This window comes from Pipistrellus hanaki, assembly GCF_964339955.1.
Source record: "Pipistrellus hanaki genome assembly, chromosome: 4".
NCBI classification, from domain to species: domain Eukaryota; kingdom Metazoa; phylum Chordata; class Mammalia; order Chiroptera; family Vespertilionidae; genus Pipistrellus; species Pipistrellus hanaki.
In genome coordinates, this window is record NC_140506.1 from 52,021,895 (window position 1) to 52,041,825 (window position 19,931).

Below are 19,931 nucleotides of genomic sequence, written 5' to 3' on the forward strand. Positions count from 1 at the left end.
AAGGAAAATGGCTTAATGAAAAAAAGCTGTCAAGATTATCTCACTTACTCTTCTTGCTCCAATTCCATGCTTAAAAACAATCTTACGATTATAATTTGGCCTTCCATGTAGATATACACCAATAGGATGAAGTATATGCCTGTGTCGAGTATTTTATCATTTTCCTTTCTGCGTACTTTTAATATGGTATTAGTTCCCTTATAGTTGTAGATCGACTGTGACTCCGTTATAACACTGAGACTCATAGAATATTAAAATTTGAGGAATCTTGGAGAGAGCCTGAATGCAAACATGGACAAGGGCAGATACTGTTGAAGTAAATTACAAATGCCAGTATTGAATGCTCTTCCCTCCTCTTGTCAAAGTGGCTTCTTCCTGGTGCTCCTATCTCAGTTTACATGCTTCCTTTTCAGAGGCCTTCCCTGGGCCACCCACCTAAGCATCCTTTATGACATCACTGTATGTGCATCTTCCACTTTTTACTAGATATTATTTCCTTATTTATCTGCTGTTGACCTGTCTCCAAGGAATATAAACTACTTGAGAGCAGAGATTGTCAAGCTTGTTCATTGCTGTATCCCCATAGATGGAACTCATAGTTGTAGTAGGTACACAATAACTATTGCTTGAATAGATGGATGGATGGGTGGTTAGATGGATGAGTAAATAAATGATTAAAAATATATCTTGTGAAAAAAATCCCAGTATTAAAAATTTTTTAATGCCACTTGATCTCATATTACTAAATAAAAGCAATGAAACAGTCTAAGTGATCTCATATTCTTCACTTTCTTTGCCATTTAAATGCTCCCACAAAATGTGTAAAAATAACAAATTATGTCTAAGAAAAGAAAGTAATGCTGAACTAGATTACTTAAAATAATGTTTTGAATTATAATTGTATATAAAAACATTTATATTAAAAAAATTGCAGCTATATTTTTTAGTCACACTAACCATAAATCATTAAGTACATACATAAACAAGGATGATCATAATTTTTTGAAAAGAAAACAAACATTTAATACAGTAATCCCATAAGAAAGTTAACCCAATAGGTTGTGAAAAATAAATTACTAGTGTAAAACACTATATTGTATGAAGTTAAGCTTTTAACTAATATGTGATAATTACTATAATTTATTCAAAACATTATGAACTCTATAAAAGCATACTTACGATACAAATATCACAATGTTAGATATAGTGAAGGAAGCATTGTTGGACTTAAGTATATTAAGAAATGCTTTAAACTAGAAGAAATTATTCTATTGTACATTAGAAATTAGGATATAATTTCTAAAACATATTGCTTTTCCACTCAAGATCTGATTTTGATGCCTAGAAACAGTCAATAATATGCCATGATCCTATAGGATATATGTAATCACAATTTTATGATCATGACAAAATACAATCTTTACTGAATAAGCTAACTACAACTCTTGATAGTCCCACCAACCCACAATTTAATTCCTATCCGTTTTTTAACAAAATGAAGTAAATGGTGAACATTATTAAAATTTAGATTTATAGAACCATGAGGGACATCAAGATATCATTTGTTCCCTTCTGGGAAGATTAATGTCAAGTGCACCCAAAAGCTTAATGCAATAAAAAGCAGGAACTAGGCCAATAACAAATAAGATGAGTGGTGAGTGAATAACTTGTATATTTTTTCACAGTAATCTTTCCATAATTTACTGGGAATTGGGAGAATTCTAGTGTAACGTTGACAAGAATATAAATTTATTTAAATTTGTTTCATCAAACAACTATTTAGTGTCAGGTTCATAATTAGAATTCTGCTGTCTTTCCATCAGACCATATTTATTCCTTCTCCTGATTGTAGTCCCATAGCTAGCAACCTTGTTTTCCACCAGACCTTGGCTAGGCAGTAAATAGACTGTGATCTAGTCTAACTGGAACTACTCATGAACTCACTGTTTGTGAGATGTTTGTTTGTTGTAACCATCTTTCTTTCTTAGTATTTTTGACTGAATAGACAATAAATCTCATGCTTCTGAGTAATGTTTACCCCCACCCACTCTGGTTTTCTTTTAATGTCTAAGACATTAAAAGTACTTGTTAGCAAGGAGAGAAAGGTTCAGTTCTGGGTGGGAAATAAAACAAGAATGAAGATACTATCTAGTTTTGATGTCATTCATAGAGTGAAATGAGTCATGACACAGTAAGGTACATATAGTTATACACAAACAAATACTTTTTCAAATAATGGACCTAAACATAAAGGTTATATTGCCACTCCAGACTGCCTACAACAGTATTCTAAAACAGTAAGTATGGTATGCAATAAGCATGAAACTACTGTAGGCATAAACATTAATTAGTTACTATAATGTATATGTCATATTCAAACATCAATGTTGATGACAAAATTTTGGATTCAATTACACATTTATACTAATAAAAGGGTAATATGCTAATTAGACTGGGTCAACCAGACATCTTCCGAATGTCTGACTTCCTTCCGGAAGTTAGGGGGCAACCAGGCCAGCAGCAAGGGGGAAGTTAGGGAGTAGCAAGGCTAGCAGGGGAGCAGTCAGGGAGAGGCCAGGCTGGCAGAGTACCAGGGGTGATTAGGCTAGCAAGCAGAGGCAGTTAGGGGTGATCAGGCAGGCAGGTAGAGTGGCTAGGGGCAATCAAGCAGGCAGGCAAACGAACAGAAGCTAGCGGTCCTGGATTTTGAGTCGGACATCCCCCAAGGGGTCCCAGATTGAAGAGGGTGCAACCCAGGCTGAGGGACCACCCCCCTTGTGCATGAATTTCGTGCACTAGGCCTCTAGTTATTTTATAATGTCCATGTTTCAGAAACTTATACTCATCTTTCCTTTTTCCCTAAACCTCCCCCCCCCAAAAAAAAAGTTAAGAGTAAAGGCAAAAATCTTACAGTGAAATACAACTAGTAAAATAAAATTACCACAGCATACTTAATGACACCAGACAGAAGAGGCTGGAAAATAATTTCCCACCAAGCAATAGGTGCCAACCTGTGGCTGTCCCAAACTTAAATACTAAAGAGAATCTCAATAGTCCCTAAATATTTTTGCTTTTATTAAATGAATATATAAAGAGATGTCACATAATTATTATGGTTCCTATTTCTTATGTAGTAGGTCTAGAAATGTTGATTTTTTTTCATCCGAGAAAAGCAAAAGCTAATACAGCAGTCCCTTCATATCTCCAGGCGATTGGTTCCAGGACCCTTCTGGAATATCAACATTCACAGAAGCTCCAGTCCCTTACTTAAAATGGGGAAGTATTTGCAGATAGGCTAAAACAGGTTATGCCTGGTATAGGTGACAAATTTAAGTTTTGCCTTTTGGAACTTTCTTGATTTTGTTGGTTTTTTTCCCCCAGAATATTTTCAGTCAGTATTTGGTTGAATCTGTGGATGCAAAACATAGGGATACGGAGGGCTGACTGTTTTCCATTTTAGATGTTCTGAAGAGAATAGATTTAATCATAAAGAATAATTGTTATATAGGTTTCACTTCACATAAAAGGTATATGGAACTTCCTTGCACTATTTTTTGCAAACTTAATTAAGGGGCATTCTACAAAATAACTATCCATTCTGAAAAATGTTAAGATCATGAAACACAAGGAAAGAGGAATGATTATAGATCAAGGAGACAAGACAACTAAATGCAATGTGACCTCCTAGATGTCACATCCTGGAACATGAACAGCGGTGGAAAAACTGGTGAATTCTAAATAAAGCTGTAGTTTAGTTTTTTAACATGTGTTGCGATATCAGTACTGAGACTAGGCTACAGAAGACTGTGATTTCCATCTTGTTTGCATTTACTCTCTGCGTCTCCTTGCTTGTTACATGGATGAAGCAAGTTCCACGATGTGAGCCCACATAAAAAGGCCCCCAGGCATCTGAGAGTGGCCTCTGGTCAAAGCCACTGAGGAATCCCTTGAGAAAAATGAATCCTACCAATAGCCATGCAACTCTCATATGATTGAGCCTAAAAGCAGATTCTTCTGCAGGTAAGCCTTGAGATGACTGCAGCCACAGAGGACACATCGATTTCAGCCCTGTGAGATCCTGAGCGGTGGAACCCAGGTAAACTGTACCCAGGATCCTGACCCACAGAAACTGGATCATATATGTTGTTTTAAGCTACTAAGTTTTGTATTGGTTATATAGTAATAATGAAGACCCATGTTTCTATACAATTATTATTCCTATTTTTCCAATGAGAATAGCAGCTTAGAGATAACTGTCCAAAGTTACATAATTGACAAAATGCATTCAAAAGCTGGTCTCTCAAGGTCAAAGTCTATTCAACAATAAAGATAAATTGGAGGGAGAAAAAAGACCCTTGAATATTGCTCACTCATTTTAGGTATGTTTCTTCACAAATGTGTACTTTAAATGCTGTTCTCTCATATGCCTTTAATTAGTAAAAAATTTAAGATTTTGGGTGTCAAAGTCTATAGTTTTAATCACTGAGTTATAATGTGCTCATAAGATCCCTGAAAATAGTGGTTATATATAATTTTTCTTTTTAAATATATTTTTATTGACTTCAGAGAGGAAGAGGAAGGGAGAGGGAGAGATAGAAACATCAATGATGAGAGAGAATCATTGATTGGCTGCCTCCTGCATGCTCCCCATTGGGGACCAAGCCGCAGTCCAGAAATGTGCCCTCACACCTCAACCTTCTGGTTTATAGGTCATAGCTCAACCACTGAACTAAACTGGCCAGGTGTGGTTATATTTCTTAGTTAAATGATTCTAAACCAGAATAAAGGTTTACAAAACATTCGAACCTATTGCCAAATAAATTTAAGAAAGAAAAGTATCTCTTAGAATATAACTACGTCAAAGTAAAACCCTGGGGTTTGGGGTTTTTTTTTTGCCACCATCTAAATGGGTGATATTAACTAATCCTACTTAGTTGAGTTCTCTCAGCTACTTGGAAGTACTTTTGGCAATTAACATTTAGTGGGCTCAGCAATGATAGATAAAACCAGACATTCTATAAGATTCTGTAGTATCTTCATGGAATTTCAGGGCTGATCAAAGAAAAAGATATGACCATGACCATGAGATAGCAGTAGCACAGATGAGATTTGGGAAACCCTCTGACAAGTTTGCATGTGGGAGAAATCCCTCACAGCTCAATGCCATGAGAAGCTGTAGCAAAAGGGAGAAGATGAGAAGCAATATCCAGAAGGGGAGGAGGGCCAGGGAACGCTGGTGGAGAGGAGACGGAGAGAAGGGCTTGCATGTCCAGGTGATGTCATGCAGCAGATGAGCAGGGACTCTGGGTCAGGGAGCTCTGAAAAGTCAGCAGCAGTTTGGGGTCTTGGATAGCTGCAGGGTTTATTTTATCTGTCGTTAGCGATGTTGGGCTCAATTTCCTGTGATAGGCAAAACAGTTTCCGATGGCATGCAAAATGGCTAAAAACCTGTTTATTTGGGCTATGTTTAAAACAATTGGATGTGTAAAAATTTTAGTTTGGCCCCAGTGGTCTTTTGAGCTAAGAGATCTCAGAGACCACTATGAAGAAATAAACAACTTAGGGACCAGCTCTGGTTCGTTTATATAACAGATTGGCACTTAGGTTCTATAATTGGGTCAAATGGCAACAACTTGCCATTAAAAACCACGAGGCCACGATAAATTTCGTTATTTGGCAGGTAGCTACCAAAGAAGTATTTGTTCAGGCATACCAGAGGCTTGAAGCTCTTTGAGAAAATATTGGCTTCTTGCCAGCCATTACTGTAGACTCTGCCCCAGGCACTTTCATGAGGAGGTAAGGTTACTTGAAGGAAAAATAAGAGAACCTCTTTCTTGACTGGTTTAACTATCTGCTACTGACCATTGTTCATAAAGGTGTAACAGTTTTCATTTCAGGCACTAGTCACAGTGCACAATTTAGAATTGTAAATATTATGTGCTAAAAGTGCATATGGAATGTAACAAACTAAGCATAATGTTATAAAATCTAAATTCCATAAACTCTATCTTCAAGCCAGAACTCTAGAAATTAGAGAAACTTAGTTTGTGATAGAAATATTTTTACTAAGCTATTATTTGGTAACCTTATTTTTTATGATAAACTATGTCCCATTGCAATAACAAATTACCACTCGAATTGTGGTGGCTTCATATAATAAAAATTGTATTTCTAGATCAATGTTAAATGAGGATTTGAGTGGATTTGCTATGCTATACATAGTCACTCAGGGGCCCAGGTTGACTTAGGAGTTTCCAGCCTGCTGTTGTACCATTTGAACTCTATGGGCACAGCCGAAGAAAAGAATTTTGATCTGAAAAATTTCACTTCTCACATTTCAGTGACCAGAATGAATAACATCTAACATCAAAGGGATTGGAAAATGTGAGGGAATATTTGATGAATATTATTTCCGTGACAATGCCATTCCCACAAGTTTCTGAGGACTAATATGATAGATGTATTAGTTTCTTATTGCTGCTATTCCAAATTACCACACAGTAGTAACTTAAAATAACACAAATGTATTACCTTATAGTTGTGAAGTTCAGAAATCCAAAATTAAAATCAAAGTGTCAGCATTTGGCATTCCATGGCTTGTTGCCTTCTTCCTTTCACCTTCAAAGCAAGAAACGGCAGTTGAATGTTTCTCACATCACATCATTCTGACAGTTAACTCTTTTGCTTCTGTATTCCACATTTCAAGATCTTTGTAATTATGTTTAATTTGGATAAACTCTCTAATTTTTTAAATAAATAATTTTTAGTGATTTCAAAGAGGAAGGGAGAAGGAAGAGAGATAGAAACATCAATGATGTTAGAGAATCATTGATTGGCTGCCTCCTGCACACCACACACTGGGGATTGAGCCTGCAACCTGGGCATGTGCCCTGACTGGGAATCGAACCATGACCTCCTGGTTCTAGTCCGATGCTCAACCACTGAGCCACTTCGGCTGAGCTAAACTTTCTATTTTAAGGTCAGCTGATTAGAATATTAATTCCATCTGCAAACTGAATTCTCCTTTGCAACATAACAATATATTCACAGGCTCCAGAGATTAGGGTGTGGACATTTTTGAGGGGCCATCATTCTGCTTACCAAGTAGGATATAAAAAGCATTTGTGGCCGAAACCAGTTTGGCTCAGTGGATAGAGCTTCGGCCTGCGGAATGGAGGGTTCCAGGTTCGATTCCAGTCAAGGGCATGTACCTTGGTTGCAGGCACATCCCCAGTAGGGGGTGTGCAGGAGGCAGCTGATCGATGTTTCTCTCTCGTTGATGTTTCTAACTCTCTCTCTCTCTTCCTCTCTGTAAAAAATCAATAAAATATATATTTTTTTAAAAAAGCATTTGTGCAGCTTTGGCACATCTGATATTAAAGATAATGCATATTATAGCTGGGTCCGGTGCGGCCAGGCCCGGAGCAGCAGCAGCCACGCCCAGAGCAGCCAGGTCGGGAGCAACAGTGGCCAGACCCGGAGCAGCTGGTGGTGGAACGGACCAGAGCAACAGAGGCCAGGCCCGGAGCAGCCAGGCCCGGAACAGCTCGCTCCTTGCCTGCCTCCGCCCCAAGGCTGCCTCTCAGACATGGTTGGAAACTTCTGGGGGAACTTGAGGGTCTGCTGAATCAAATGAGGAAGGCTTAGATCTGGATGTGTTGAGTTAGTATAGCGCTGGGGTGTTGATCTGTGAGTGCCTTGTGTGGGGCCTGGATGAGGTTGGTTGATCTATTTGGAAATGTCTTTTGTGTGAAGTGTATCCATGGGCATGTGGAGGTATTATTGATTTGAGAAAATTCTAAGTAACTGATTTACTATCTGAAAAATTTAAAGTTCTGAAAGTTTAAGGTCTCTTGCCAAAAAGAGGTTTTAAAGCTAACACCTTAATTTTAATGGAGAAAGGGAATGACAAGCCCTTCCCACCCAGAACAGGTAATCCAATTCCAACCAGCAGCTATGTTTAAAAAATGTGTCCATTTACACTTGAATGGCTACACCTTTTGATAGCCTAAGGGCAAGTTTACATGTAAACAAGTTTGCTCTCAATTCCCAGGGCAGAAAAAAAACAAGGTTTAAAATTATTAGATTTTAAAATTTATTCTTAGAAGTGTAAAAGTTTATTAATTAAAAAAAAACAAAACAAAACAAAACAACAACAACAACAAAAAAGGAGATTGAAAAACCTGATGAATAATAATAGGGGTTCATTGTAGTAGAGTCGGCGATATGGGAGGGGAGTGGACTGACTGTTCTCGCGGTGGGGGGGCGGGGGGAGGAAGAGACTGAACATAAACTGTGCACCTATCGATGAGGACAATGGGGGGTGGGGAGGGGGCGGAGGATGGGGTGGGAACCTGGTGGAAGGGGGAAGAAATGAGGAACCTTTGTAATAATATGAACAATAAAGATTGATTTATAAAGAAAGAAAGAAAGAAAGAAAGAAAGAAAGAAAGAAAGAAAGAAAGAAAGAAAGAAAATGCATATTATGTTAGGCAATGAAAGACTAAGGAATCTCAGAGAGAAGGGGGAGATTAACCAAGTAATTTATATGCACATATGGATAATCTATGGACTCAGACAACAGTGTGATAAAGGCCTGGGGAGGGGCAGAGGCATCAACAGGGGAAAGAGGAGAGGGCTTCTGTAATAGTTGCAATAATAAAGGTAAATTTAAAAAAAAATTTTAAAGTATAAGAACTGGCAAGTTTCCTTTTATCAGTTCATGGAAACAAAATACAATGTTTCCTTTTAGAGACAAGGAAGAAGAAAACTTAATTTAGTAATACATTGCATACCCATTTCAGTATCAGTTTCTGGAACAAGTAATTCCTGTTTTCCTAGATAGTCCTATAATCTATTTCTCCTTTTAAAAAAATGCACCCTCATCCAATGCTTTTAGAATAAAAAAGTATTAAGAGTATGTACATTAATCAAAATAGAGAATAATAATGTTAGCATTGCTGAATCAAAGAAAAATTGTAGAAATTTGGATGCAAAGTGGGAGGAAAAATAAATACTGAACATTATTCTGCAGAATATACTTATCCTTATATTTTATTTACAACCACACAGAGATCAAAATATATATGAACTTGGAAGAAATAATATTCAGAGTGATAAAACAGGATCTCTTTATTCAAGAACTATGACATTTTAGAATGACAAAACCATATCCAATAAAGCATAACTAGCTATACCTAGCATGAAATAAGCAGAAATGTATAGAATCTATACTATAGATCAATGCTATAGGAGTTTCATCAGGAAGGGGAAAAAAAGAGAAATATATATGTGTGTGTGTGTGTGTGTGTGTGTGTGTGTATACATATACAAACATAATATACATGTATACGTATACATACAATACATACATATATACATGTACATATATATATATATATATGTATATACCTAAGCGACCCTCAGGACCAGTCCACTGGAACGACTGGTGCTGACCCCTGGTAGTTAGTGTGCTCCCACAGCAGGAGCGCTGCTCAGCCAGAAGCCTGGCTCATGACTGGCGAGCTCAGCTGTGGTGGCGGGAGCCTCTTCCGCCTCCATGGCAGTGCTACTGAGCAGTGGTAGCAGCAGGCAGGTGGCAGCTGCAGGTGGTGGCAGTAGGTGCGATGGGGCTGGTATGAGCAGGAGTGGCGAGGTGCCAGCCCCCACTCAGGCTCCTTCCTAGCCACCTGCCACTTTAGCACTGCTATATCCCTCAGGGGATGTCAGACTGCTGGTTTCGGCCTGATCTCCAGCAGTCCGACATCCCCCTAGGGGTCCTGGATTGCAAGAGGGTGCAGGCCAAGTGAGGGACCCTACCTGCACATGAATCGATGCACCAGGCCTCTGGTTATATGATAAAAGGTCTAATGGGACAATCATTTTTTTAATAATAGATTTTAAGTTTTAGAACTGTGTTTTAGGTTAACAGCAAAAGTAATACAGAAACTTCCCATGTACACCCTCTACCTAGTCCTATTCATGCATAGTCTTTTCAATTATCAACACCTCCCCAACAGAGTGGTACATTTGTTACCACTAAAGAAACTACATTGATAAATCATTGTCACTTACTTGACTTCATTCTTGATGTTGTACATTCCACGGTCTTGGACAAACTTTAAAGACATGTATCCATCATCATAGTATACAGAGTAGTTTCATTGCCCTAAGAATTATGTTCTCTGCTTTTGCCTTCCTTCCTTCCTTAGCATCGACAACTATTATCTTTTTACTGTTTCCATAATTTTGTCTTTTCCAGAATGTCACATAGCATGTAGTCTTTTCAGATTATCTTCTTTCAGTAATATGCATTTAAGTTTCCTCTATGTCTTTTCATGGCATGGTAGTTCATTTCTTTTTAGTGGTCCCTGAGTTGTTTATTTCTTCATAGTTGCCTCTGAGATCTGTTAGCTCAAAAGACCACTGGTGCCAAACTAAAATTTTACACATCAGCCACATATATAATATCACTCGAAGTTGCACCCCTCCTTTCCTTTGTGCCTTCTGATATTAAGGAAAAAGTCCTTTCCCTTTACACAGTTAACCTTTCTTCCTGTGATTTAGAATCCATTTTATCCCTCTCCCTCCTTGATTCATCTAGCCTATTAATTATTTTCTTGCTCTTTGATCACAGTCTCTTCCTACTTGCTCCTTCTCACCAGCCTTTGAACATGCTTATGCCACCGTTGTGACACTAATAGCAATAACCACCACATCTGCCATCCTCAACAAACCTCAAGTCTTCAGCAAACTACTAGCTTATGTCTTCTGTTTACAGCTACACTTACAGAAGTTGTTTACATTTGATGTGTCCAATTGCTTATATCCAACATATTTCTTAATCTATTAGCATTTAGTATCTGCTTCTATAATTCCTGAGAAACTTCTCTCATCCTAGTTTCCAACTAATTATTTGTGGTTAAATCCAGAAGGCATTTTCACTGCCTACTCCCTTGGTGCCTCAGCAACATGTGACAATTTTGACTACTTCCATCATCTTCATATTCTCTCTTATCTTACCTTATATTGATTTCTTCTTTCTTCTTCTTAGTCTCTTCCTCTAGCCATTTCTTATATAATATGTTCTTCAAAATTCCTCAGTTTATAGGCTTTCTCTTCCTGGAAAAATTTATCTTTATCCAATAAAGATAAATAATTATTTTTATACTGATGATTCCCAATTATGAATCCAATTGAGCTTCATATCTATATTTTCAATGCCAAAAGTCATTTAGCTAACTCATGGATACTTCAAAATTAATATGCCCACAACTGAATTCTTATCTTCTAAATCTTCTATTCTACCTATCCCATCTATTAAAAGAGTAATTTCTTCTTCTTAAAATAATTTTGTGCATTATATATGTCTCTCCCACACTGCTTATGGGACCTAGGGGAGCTGATTGCATCTTCAGCTTCAAGGCCAGGACCTAATTAAACCATCCAATTATACCAATTATATTCCCCTTGGTATTAATTAATTTAGGAGCTCAAATTTGAGTCAATCTGTTATTATTTACTTTGCAACTGTTATTGACAGGCATGGAACCAAAAGTCATCCTACCATACGGAAGGAAGTGAGTATTTTTATTGTTCTTTTTAAACTTGGGAAGATAGTTTTTCTCCTCCAATGAATGTATGCTATGCAGCATGTTAGCTTTGCTGCTGCTAATAATATTTTATTCCCTTAAACTTCTTTATGTTACAGATATATATTTTCATAAATAATAAAATAGTATGTTATAAAAACCTGCAATTTGGAATTTTTTGTTCAAAACTGTTTTTGTAAGATTTATTTATTTTGATAGCTATACATCAATTTTATTCCATCTTCTAGTAGTATGCTTTCCATTACAAAAATATAACACATTGTATATGTACATTATCTTACTATTTATATTGTTTCCTTTATTTCCTAATACAAACCAAGAATATCTATAAACATGTTGAACATTTCTCTTTTTGGACATATGTAAGAATTTTCTAAGATATATATTCCTAGAATGAAATCTCTGAGCTACAGGGTATATACTTCCAATTTAGAAGATAAGACTAAATGCAAATCCATAATGCTTGTACAATTTTCCCACTTTTTCAGCAGTCTAAGAGAGCCCCTATTTGGCCAAATCCTTTAAAAGAAATATTGTCATGCCTTTTTAATTTTTGCAATTCTAATGAATGCATAATGGAATCTTTCTCAATTTGTGTTTTCATGCTTGCTTAATTAGGTCAAACATCTTTTCATATGATTATTAGGCAGTTGTGTTTCCTCCTCTATGAAATGCCCATTATTTTTCTACTAGAGGCCCAGTGCATGAAATTCATACATTCAGGGTTGGGGGGCGCTGTCCCTCAGCCTGGCTTGTGCCCTCGCAGACCAGGAGCTCTTGAGAGATGTCCCTTTTACATTAAGCTGGCAGTCGCACATCCTTAGCACTGCTATGGAGGCAAGAGAGACTCCCACCTCCACCACTTGCTCGCCAGCCATGAGCCCAGCTTAGGGTTTCTGGCTGAGCAGTGCTCCCCCTGTGGTAGTGCACTGACCACTAGGGGCAATTCCTGCATTAATCATTTTCTCCCTGGTTGTCAATGCTCATCAAAGCAACCAGTCGTTCCGCTGTTTGGTTGATTTGCATATTATCCTTTTATTATATAGGATAGGTATAGAGTTCCAATTTTAAAGATGAAAATAGTTACAGAGATGGATGGTGGTGACGACTTACTATTTGCAACAGCATGGATGGAGCTGGAGAGCATTACGCTAAATGAAATAAGCCAGTCAGAGAAAGATAAATATCACATGATCTCACTTATCCTATCTAATAAAAGAGAAACATGCAAACTGACCATACCTCTGCTATGCCCACAAGCCATGCCCACCAGTCAATCAGGAGCGAGTATGAAAATTAACACAACCAATATGTCAGTTAATTTGCATAGAGTGCAGAGTGAAGACTGAAGACAGCATAGAAGGAAGCAAAGTGCTACATAAGGGAGCTAAGCTGCAAAGAAGCAAGTGGGGCGGCAGGGAAGCTGGCTGGGCTGCAGAGAAGGAAGAGAAGCAGGCGGGTGGCAAAGAAGACCACAGGAAGCCCTATTCTTGCAGGGATCTTCCTGCAATGGGCCTCTAGTCTGTGGAATAAAACAAACATTAAACCCAAACTAATAGAAAAATAGATCATATTTGTGGTTACCAGAGGCAGGGGTTGGAGGGTGGACTAATTGGATGAAGGTGTTCAAATATGCAAACTTCCTATTATAAAATAAACTAGAGGCCCAGTGCATGAAATTTGTGCACTCGGGGGGGTCCCTCAGCCCAGCCTGCATCCTCTCAGAGTCTAAGCGCCCTCAGGGGATGTCTGACTGATAGCGTAGGCCTGCTCCCCGTCAGTTGGATATACTTAGCACTGCCGCGGAGGAAGGAGAGGCTCCCGCCACTGCCGCTGTGTTCACCAGCTGTGAGCCTGGCTTCTGGCTGACGGTACTCCCTCTGTGGGAGCACACTGACCACCAGAGCACAGCTCCTGCATTGAGTGTCTGCACCCTGGTGGTCAGTACGCATCATGGCGATCAGTAGTTCAGCCCTTTGGTCTATCTGCATATTAGCCTTTTATTATATAGGATATGGACTGGTAATGTAATGTACAACATGACTATAGTTAACACTGCTGTATGTTGTAACTGAAAGTTAAGAGAGGTGATCCTAAGGATTCTCATCACAAGGTAATACACATTGATTTTCTTTTTTTATCTATATGAAACAATGGCCACTAACTAAATTTATTGTAATAATCATTTCACAACATACGTAAGTTAGGTCATTATGCTGTGCACCTTAAACTTACACAGTACTGTATGTCAATTATATCTTAATAAAATAAGAAAAAATTAGAGTAGACTCAGTGCAAAAGGAGTTATATGCCATTAGTAAATCAAAACTTGATACTTTTTCTATTCTACATAAGAAAGATTACATGCTTCATTTAAAGCAGAAAACATTCAATCCAATATACAAAAGAATCCAGAAAAGGGAAATCTTGAAAAACTAGATTTTCATAGAAATTATTCCACAACTTTAGAGAAAATGTTATTTGAAAAGTACAAATAAACTCTCATCAATTCTAAAATATAAGCATTTCTGCTATAATGTCATATACCAAATTCCTTTAAAACGTCCCTTTTAGGTAAAATTAAGCACCAAAAATAACTAGGTTTAGGAAGAAAATATTGCAGAAGTAAACCACTCAGAAGGCTATGCAACTTTGTAACCTGTCCTAACAAAAACAATCTGTCTTAATAAATCTTAGTACAGCTAAAGTCCCACTAGTCTTTTCACCCAGCATAGTCAATCAATTGTAGGTTTAAATGCTGGAGCTCACCTTTCTCCTTTGACATGCAGCTCCCTGAGGGCATGAATTCTCAATGTTGATATTTCATCACAAATTAAAAATATGATACTTAGACATATTTACAGCTTCTTCATTGGTACTTACAGCATCACGAAATGCATTAACATTGTAGAAAACACAAAGATTCTTGATAACATTAAATCATTCAAAACTGATTCTAGAAGAAAAGTATTTCTGTAGAATTTTTAGCTATTTTTTCTTAAAATGTAATTGATTGCTAAGGTCTTCTCTTTAATAGTGAGAAAACTTCCCCAGATTGTTTCAAAAGCCACAAAATTGGTATTAATGAATGGAATGTCTGAGTTATATTTACATCATTTCTCTGAGTTGTATTTACATCATTTACCAATCCTCTATGAACTAGTCTCTGACATATGAACTATTGTATGCTCTAATGTAGCAGAATGTTATATTCAAATTTAAAGTCTTAATGCTACTCCTCAAATTAGTATAATTTTGCTTATACTTTTACTGGCTTGTTTTTTCGTTTTGTTTTGTTTTTTTAACAATGCTATTTGAAGAGTACAAATAAAGTCTCATCAATTCTATGATGATATGTATTTATACATACATACACATTACTAGCACCTTCAAAATGGATCTGAATGCTATTGATTTACCTTATTTCCTAATTATATAAATTATCAAATACTATTTTTAGCCAGTAGAATGTTAAGAAAGGATATAAGTAACCCAAAACAATTAAACTTCTAATTCTCCTACAAGTATCTATGTTGCAAACTAACATTTAAAATCCTATATATATTAAAAACATATTAGAAATGTTTCATAAGAAAGTACTTTATTCTGAAAAGAAAGATTTCTATAGATACTACTTAGGTAAATATTATGTCTGATTTTTCTTTTTGAATGTGAAGTACAGCAACACATTTTGTAGAATCTTTGAAGGAGAAACTCCTGTTCTCAAACTCTGATCCTCAGATGTTCTGCAATCCTGCTGGTTCAAATAGAGAAGAGCCAAGCAGTTAGAGTTTCATGTAAAGACTAACATAAATTTTTATAAATTGCATGTCGCAGTTAAGGAAGAAACTTATATAGTATGATATGAATACTCCTTGCTTCACATTTCTTTCTGTCATAGATGACCTCAAATAAAACTATTTCTACCCTTACACACTAAATCATTGACTAATATGAATAACAAAGGAGAAATGTTATCAGTTGTTCTTTCTTCCAAGAGAATAAAAACCATTGTAGAAAAATTTTTGTTTTATAACAATCTGATTTTCATTCCAATATTTGGAAAATTGCTAAATAATTTGCATGGATGTTCAAAAATACATGAAGTAATTATAACAAAAACATTTTATTGACACATTTAAACTGAAGAAAATTTGCACAAATGGCTGAAACACTTTCTACATAAAAATTTGAATGTGTCTTCACATGAAATTATTATTATTAATCACAAAATTAAATACAAAAGAACAAAAATGGATATCAAGTCAGGTATCAGGTACTAGTTTTTAATCAATAAAATTCAAGTGAAGTTAAAAATAGAGAGGTATTATGGATCAAACTGAATTTTATTCTATTGATACTAAAATTAAAGGACCATGGAAATATGTATTGTAAACTGGCCAATTAACCAGAGAAATTTTCTAAGAAAACCTTTCCATGATCAAATGAAAGTTAAGTAAAATGTTAATTTTGTAAAAGTTTAAAAAAAATTTAGAATAATTATAACATCAATTTAAAATTTTATTATATGAATTAGAATGGCAAATTTAATTTTGTTTTGAAAACTTATTGAGAAATAAATATCCACAATGCAAATAAAAAGCAACAAAAAGAAAGCATATAAAACCTAAGTAATCTAATATAACCAAAGGCCAATAACTAATATGTAACTTGAACTAACTTGAGTTAATTGATCATATAGTGTCTTAAAAGTAATTTTTATGTTTCAAGTTTCAGAAAGTTAATATAGTACAAGTATTATTAAATACTCAGAATTAATAGTATTTTCCTACTTCCACTTCATCCTTTTCTTTAAAGTATTATGATTCTATTAAAAATATCAACTGTATAAGAATATATTTTAAAAATTCAAAACACAGACTATATTATTATATTTATACTAAAAATATAATAGGATCATAGGTATCACATTTATTAATTAAACATACTAGAGGCCCAGTGCATGAAAATTAATGCATTGGAGGGGGCATCCCTCAGCCTGGCCTGCCCCCTCTCAAAGTCTGGGAGCCTTCAGGGGAAGAAGGCGAACCAGTGATTGGGGGAAGGCAGCACCCCATCACACTTCTGCTGCTGCCACTGCTGGCAATGCAAGCCTCAGCCAGCCCTTGGTTACCTGAGCCTTGGTTGGTCCTGGGTGGCTGGGCAGCCACCATCCAAGGCTTGCCTGTGCCTTACTGTGCACTTGGCACCCCAGCGGGGCTGAGGGGACTAGGTGCCACCAATATGTGACTGTGGGCGCCGCCATCTCTGAGGGTGGGGTATATTCCATTTTTATTGGCTGTGGACACCACCATCTTTGCAATGGCGTGAGGGTCAATTAACATATTCCCTTTTTATTAGATAGGATAATTATATTATTTTTAAATTTAAATATTCAATAAATATTAATAATATAAACATAACATAAATAAATATAATAAATATACTATAAATATATAACATGCATAAATATTAATATAATATTCCACTGATAGGCTGACAATGCATAATTCTTACACAATGATAATCCACTTATAAATGAGTTTTCTTTTTTTCTTTTTGTTTTCCTTTTGGGTTCCTTGCATTTGGAGTTAAGGCATCACTGTTTTCCCTTACAAACTTTTTGTATAGGACAAATGCAATACCAGTGAAGACGATGGTGGATAGTTTGCCAAGAACACCTAAATTAAAAAAAAAAAATACAACCATCAGATGTGTCAATTTATTTAAAGTAAAAATGTTTACGGAAAGACTGTCACTCACCAAAGAAAAGTAAGTATATTTTATCTCTAAATGTACCAATTTCCCAATGTAATTAATGTCATAAAAATATCAAGTTATTTAAAGGAGATTTTAGAAATGTTTACAAACTTTCTTTTTTTTTATTCCTCATCCAAGGATATTTATCCATTGATTTTCAGAGAGGGAGTGAAAGACAGAGAGAAATATTGATATGAGAGAAACACATTGATTGGTTGTCTCCTTCAAGTGCCCCAAACAGGGTATGTGCCCTTTAATGGGATCAAACCCGGAACCCTTCAATCCACAGGCCGACACACTATCCACTGAGCCAAACCAGCTAGGGCTACAAAACCTTTTAGATTTCTTAAACATGAGCCCTAGAAATATGCAACATGTGCTATTATTTTACAGAATATCAAGATGTCTACCTTCAAAACTTAATTAGTAATAAGAACTAGAACCTGTTTAAGTCATTTCATAAAACTTTACTTTTCTTGAACTATTTTTGATTTTCCAAATATAAACAGAAGTGTTTTACAAATATCAATTGATTATATAGTGTTTTAAAAGTCATTTTCATGTTTCAAGTTCCAGAAAGTTAATATAGTACAAATATTATTTAAAAGTAGTTGAACTTGCTGAAACTGGTTTGGCTCAGTGGATAGAGCATCGACCTGTGGACTGAAAGGTCCCAGGTTCGATTCTGGTCAAGGGCATGTACCCAGTAGGGGGTGTGCAAGAGGCAGCTGATTGATGATTCTCTCATTGATGTTTTAACTCTCTCTCCCTCTCCCTTCCACTCTGTAAAAAAATCAAAATATATTTAAACAAACAAACAAACAAATAAATAAATAAAAGCATTTGAACTTTGGGTGAAAATAAACATGTTGATTACAGTAAAAAATATTGCCCTGGCTGGTGTGGATCAGTGGCTAGAGCACTGGCCTGTGGAGTGAATGGTCTCCAGTTGGATTCCAGTCAAGGGCAAATGCCCAGGGTTGTAGGCTCGATCACAGTGCGGAGCGTGCAGGAGGCAGGTGATCAGTGATTCTCTTTCAACATTGATGTTTCTATCTCTCCCTGTCCCTTCCTCTCTGAAATCAATAAAAATATAATTTTAAAAAATATTTCAGAGCCACAATATCAATTATCTAACAATATTAATAATAGTGGCTTCAAAAGATAAAATAGAAAAAATTAATGAGTATGACATTTATAATGACACAATAATATTTCATACATTTAAATACTATAGCCAAACACCATAAACAACCCCAATGTACATAAAGGAGAACAGATAACCTATAGTACATACACAAAATTTTTTTAAAAAATTTAAAAACATTAACTACTGCTATAGAATAATATGAATGAATCTCCCACAAGCATGACATTAAGCAAGACAGACAAAAACAAACAACAACAAAAAAACACCAGTATATACTGTATTATATTTGCATAAATTTATAGAACAGGCAAAACCAACATATTATAATAGAAATGTGAAAGAGGCTTATCTGTGGAGGAGAGAAATTGCCTGGAAAAGGGCACAGGAAAATTTTGATAGCTTATTTTAGCGCTGATTCCACAGGTGCATTCAATTATCCAAAAAGCCATCAACCCAAACACTTAAAATCCATATTAGATAATTGTATATTAATTACAAAAAATCTTTTTTTTTTTTTTTTTTACATTGCTGCTTGATACATTCTTCACAAACCAAACACAGTATAGCCAGCAGCTGGGCAAAACAAAACATTTGTCTACACCTCAGTGGCTTTCTTCATGCTTCTTTACATTCATTAACCCAAAAAAGTTTAATTTTGTTTGGTTTAGAAATATTTTATAGCAAATCAAAATTATGCAAGTGGAATCATACAATGCATATTCATTAATGTCTGGTTTCTTATAACATTTTATAATTCATTCATATTTTATGTAGTTGTGTGCTTTCCTTTTTTGTCATTGTATATATTCTATTATTGATTTTATTATAACTTATTGTCTATTCCATTGTTTATTGGCTATTTGATTGTTCACTTGTGTGAAAATTCTTTCAAGTTTTTTTGTCCACTGCTAGGGTCTTTCCGCATTAAAGGGTTCATGAATCTGGAGAAGAGCTGTGCATAAATAATGAATTGAGAGACTAGACAAGAAATATAAATTTGGGAGGCATGTTGGAGCCAGAGGAGGCTCCACTTTCTAGTGAAGTGGACTCTGAATCTCTGGACCCATGGCTTTTTATCCCCACATTTTTCCCATTCACAAAACAAATATATATATATATCAAAGAAAAGGCCTGATAAACAATAAAGAACCATCAGGTTGGGGGAGCTGCCTTAGGCTGTTCCAGCAGCAGGTAATAACTTAGATTTTCAGCCCTGCTGCAGGTGTCCAGCAGCCTCCCGATGAACTTCTTTCATTTATTATGCTAACAACTGGAATTTGCTTCCAGCAGTCTATGATACTTTTCTACTAAGTTATCTCTCCTTTGCTTTTTACTTGTTTATGGGAGTTCTTTATATATTTTGGACATAAGTTATTTGACACCTTTTCTACCTTCCTCACTATCTTCTT

The 19,931-nt window shown here is 36.0% G+C and overlaps 2 protein-coding genes across 3 annotated transcripts in view; both read right to left on the bottom strand.

Annotated features, from left to right (window-relative positions):
- The window catches only part of SLCO4C1 (solute carrier organic anion transporter family member 4C1), a 105,002-nt gene that overhangs the window by 65,813 nt on the left and 19,258 nt on the right, over positions 1-19,931 (bottom strand). Inside the window, exons 1-2 of one of the 2 annotated variants that reach the window (XM_084881791.1) lie at positions 14,382-14,951; positions 11,023-11,135 (exon numbers count right to left, since the gene is read on the bottom strand). The exons of the other annotated variant lie outside the window; for it this stretch is intronic. The gene's annotated coding sequence lies outside the window, so the exon portion shown is untranslated. Of the gene's footprint in view, positions 1-11,022; positions 11,136-14,381; positions 14,952-19,931 lie in introns of those variants that run through there. 2 annotated transcript variants of the gene reach the window in all.
- LOC311621597 (solute carrier organic anion transporter family member 6A1-like) overlaps positions 15,335-19,931 on the bottom strand; it is a 79,558-nt gene continuing 74,961 nt past the window's right edge. The window contains exons 12-13 of the mRNA XM_084881794.1: positions 17,130-17,293; positions 15,335-15,369 (exon numbers count right to left, since the gene is read on the bottom strand). Of these exons, the coding sequence (XP_084737920.1) occupies positions 17,145-17,293 (149 nt within the window). The 3' untranslated portion in view covers positions 15,335-15,369; positions 17,130-17,144. The remainder of the gene's footprint in view (positions 15,370-17,129; positions 17,294-19,931) is intronic.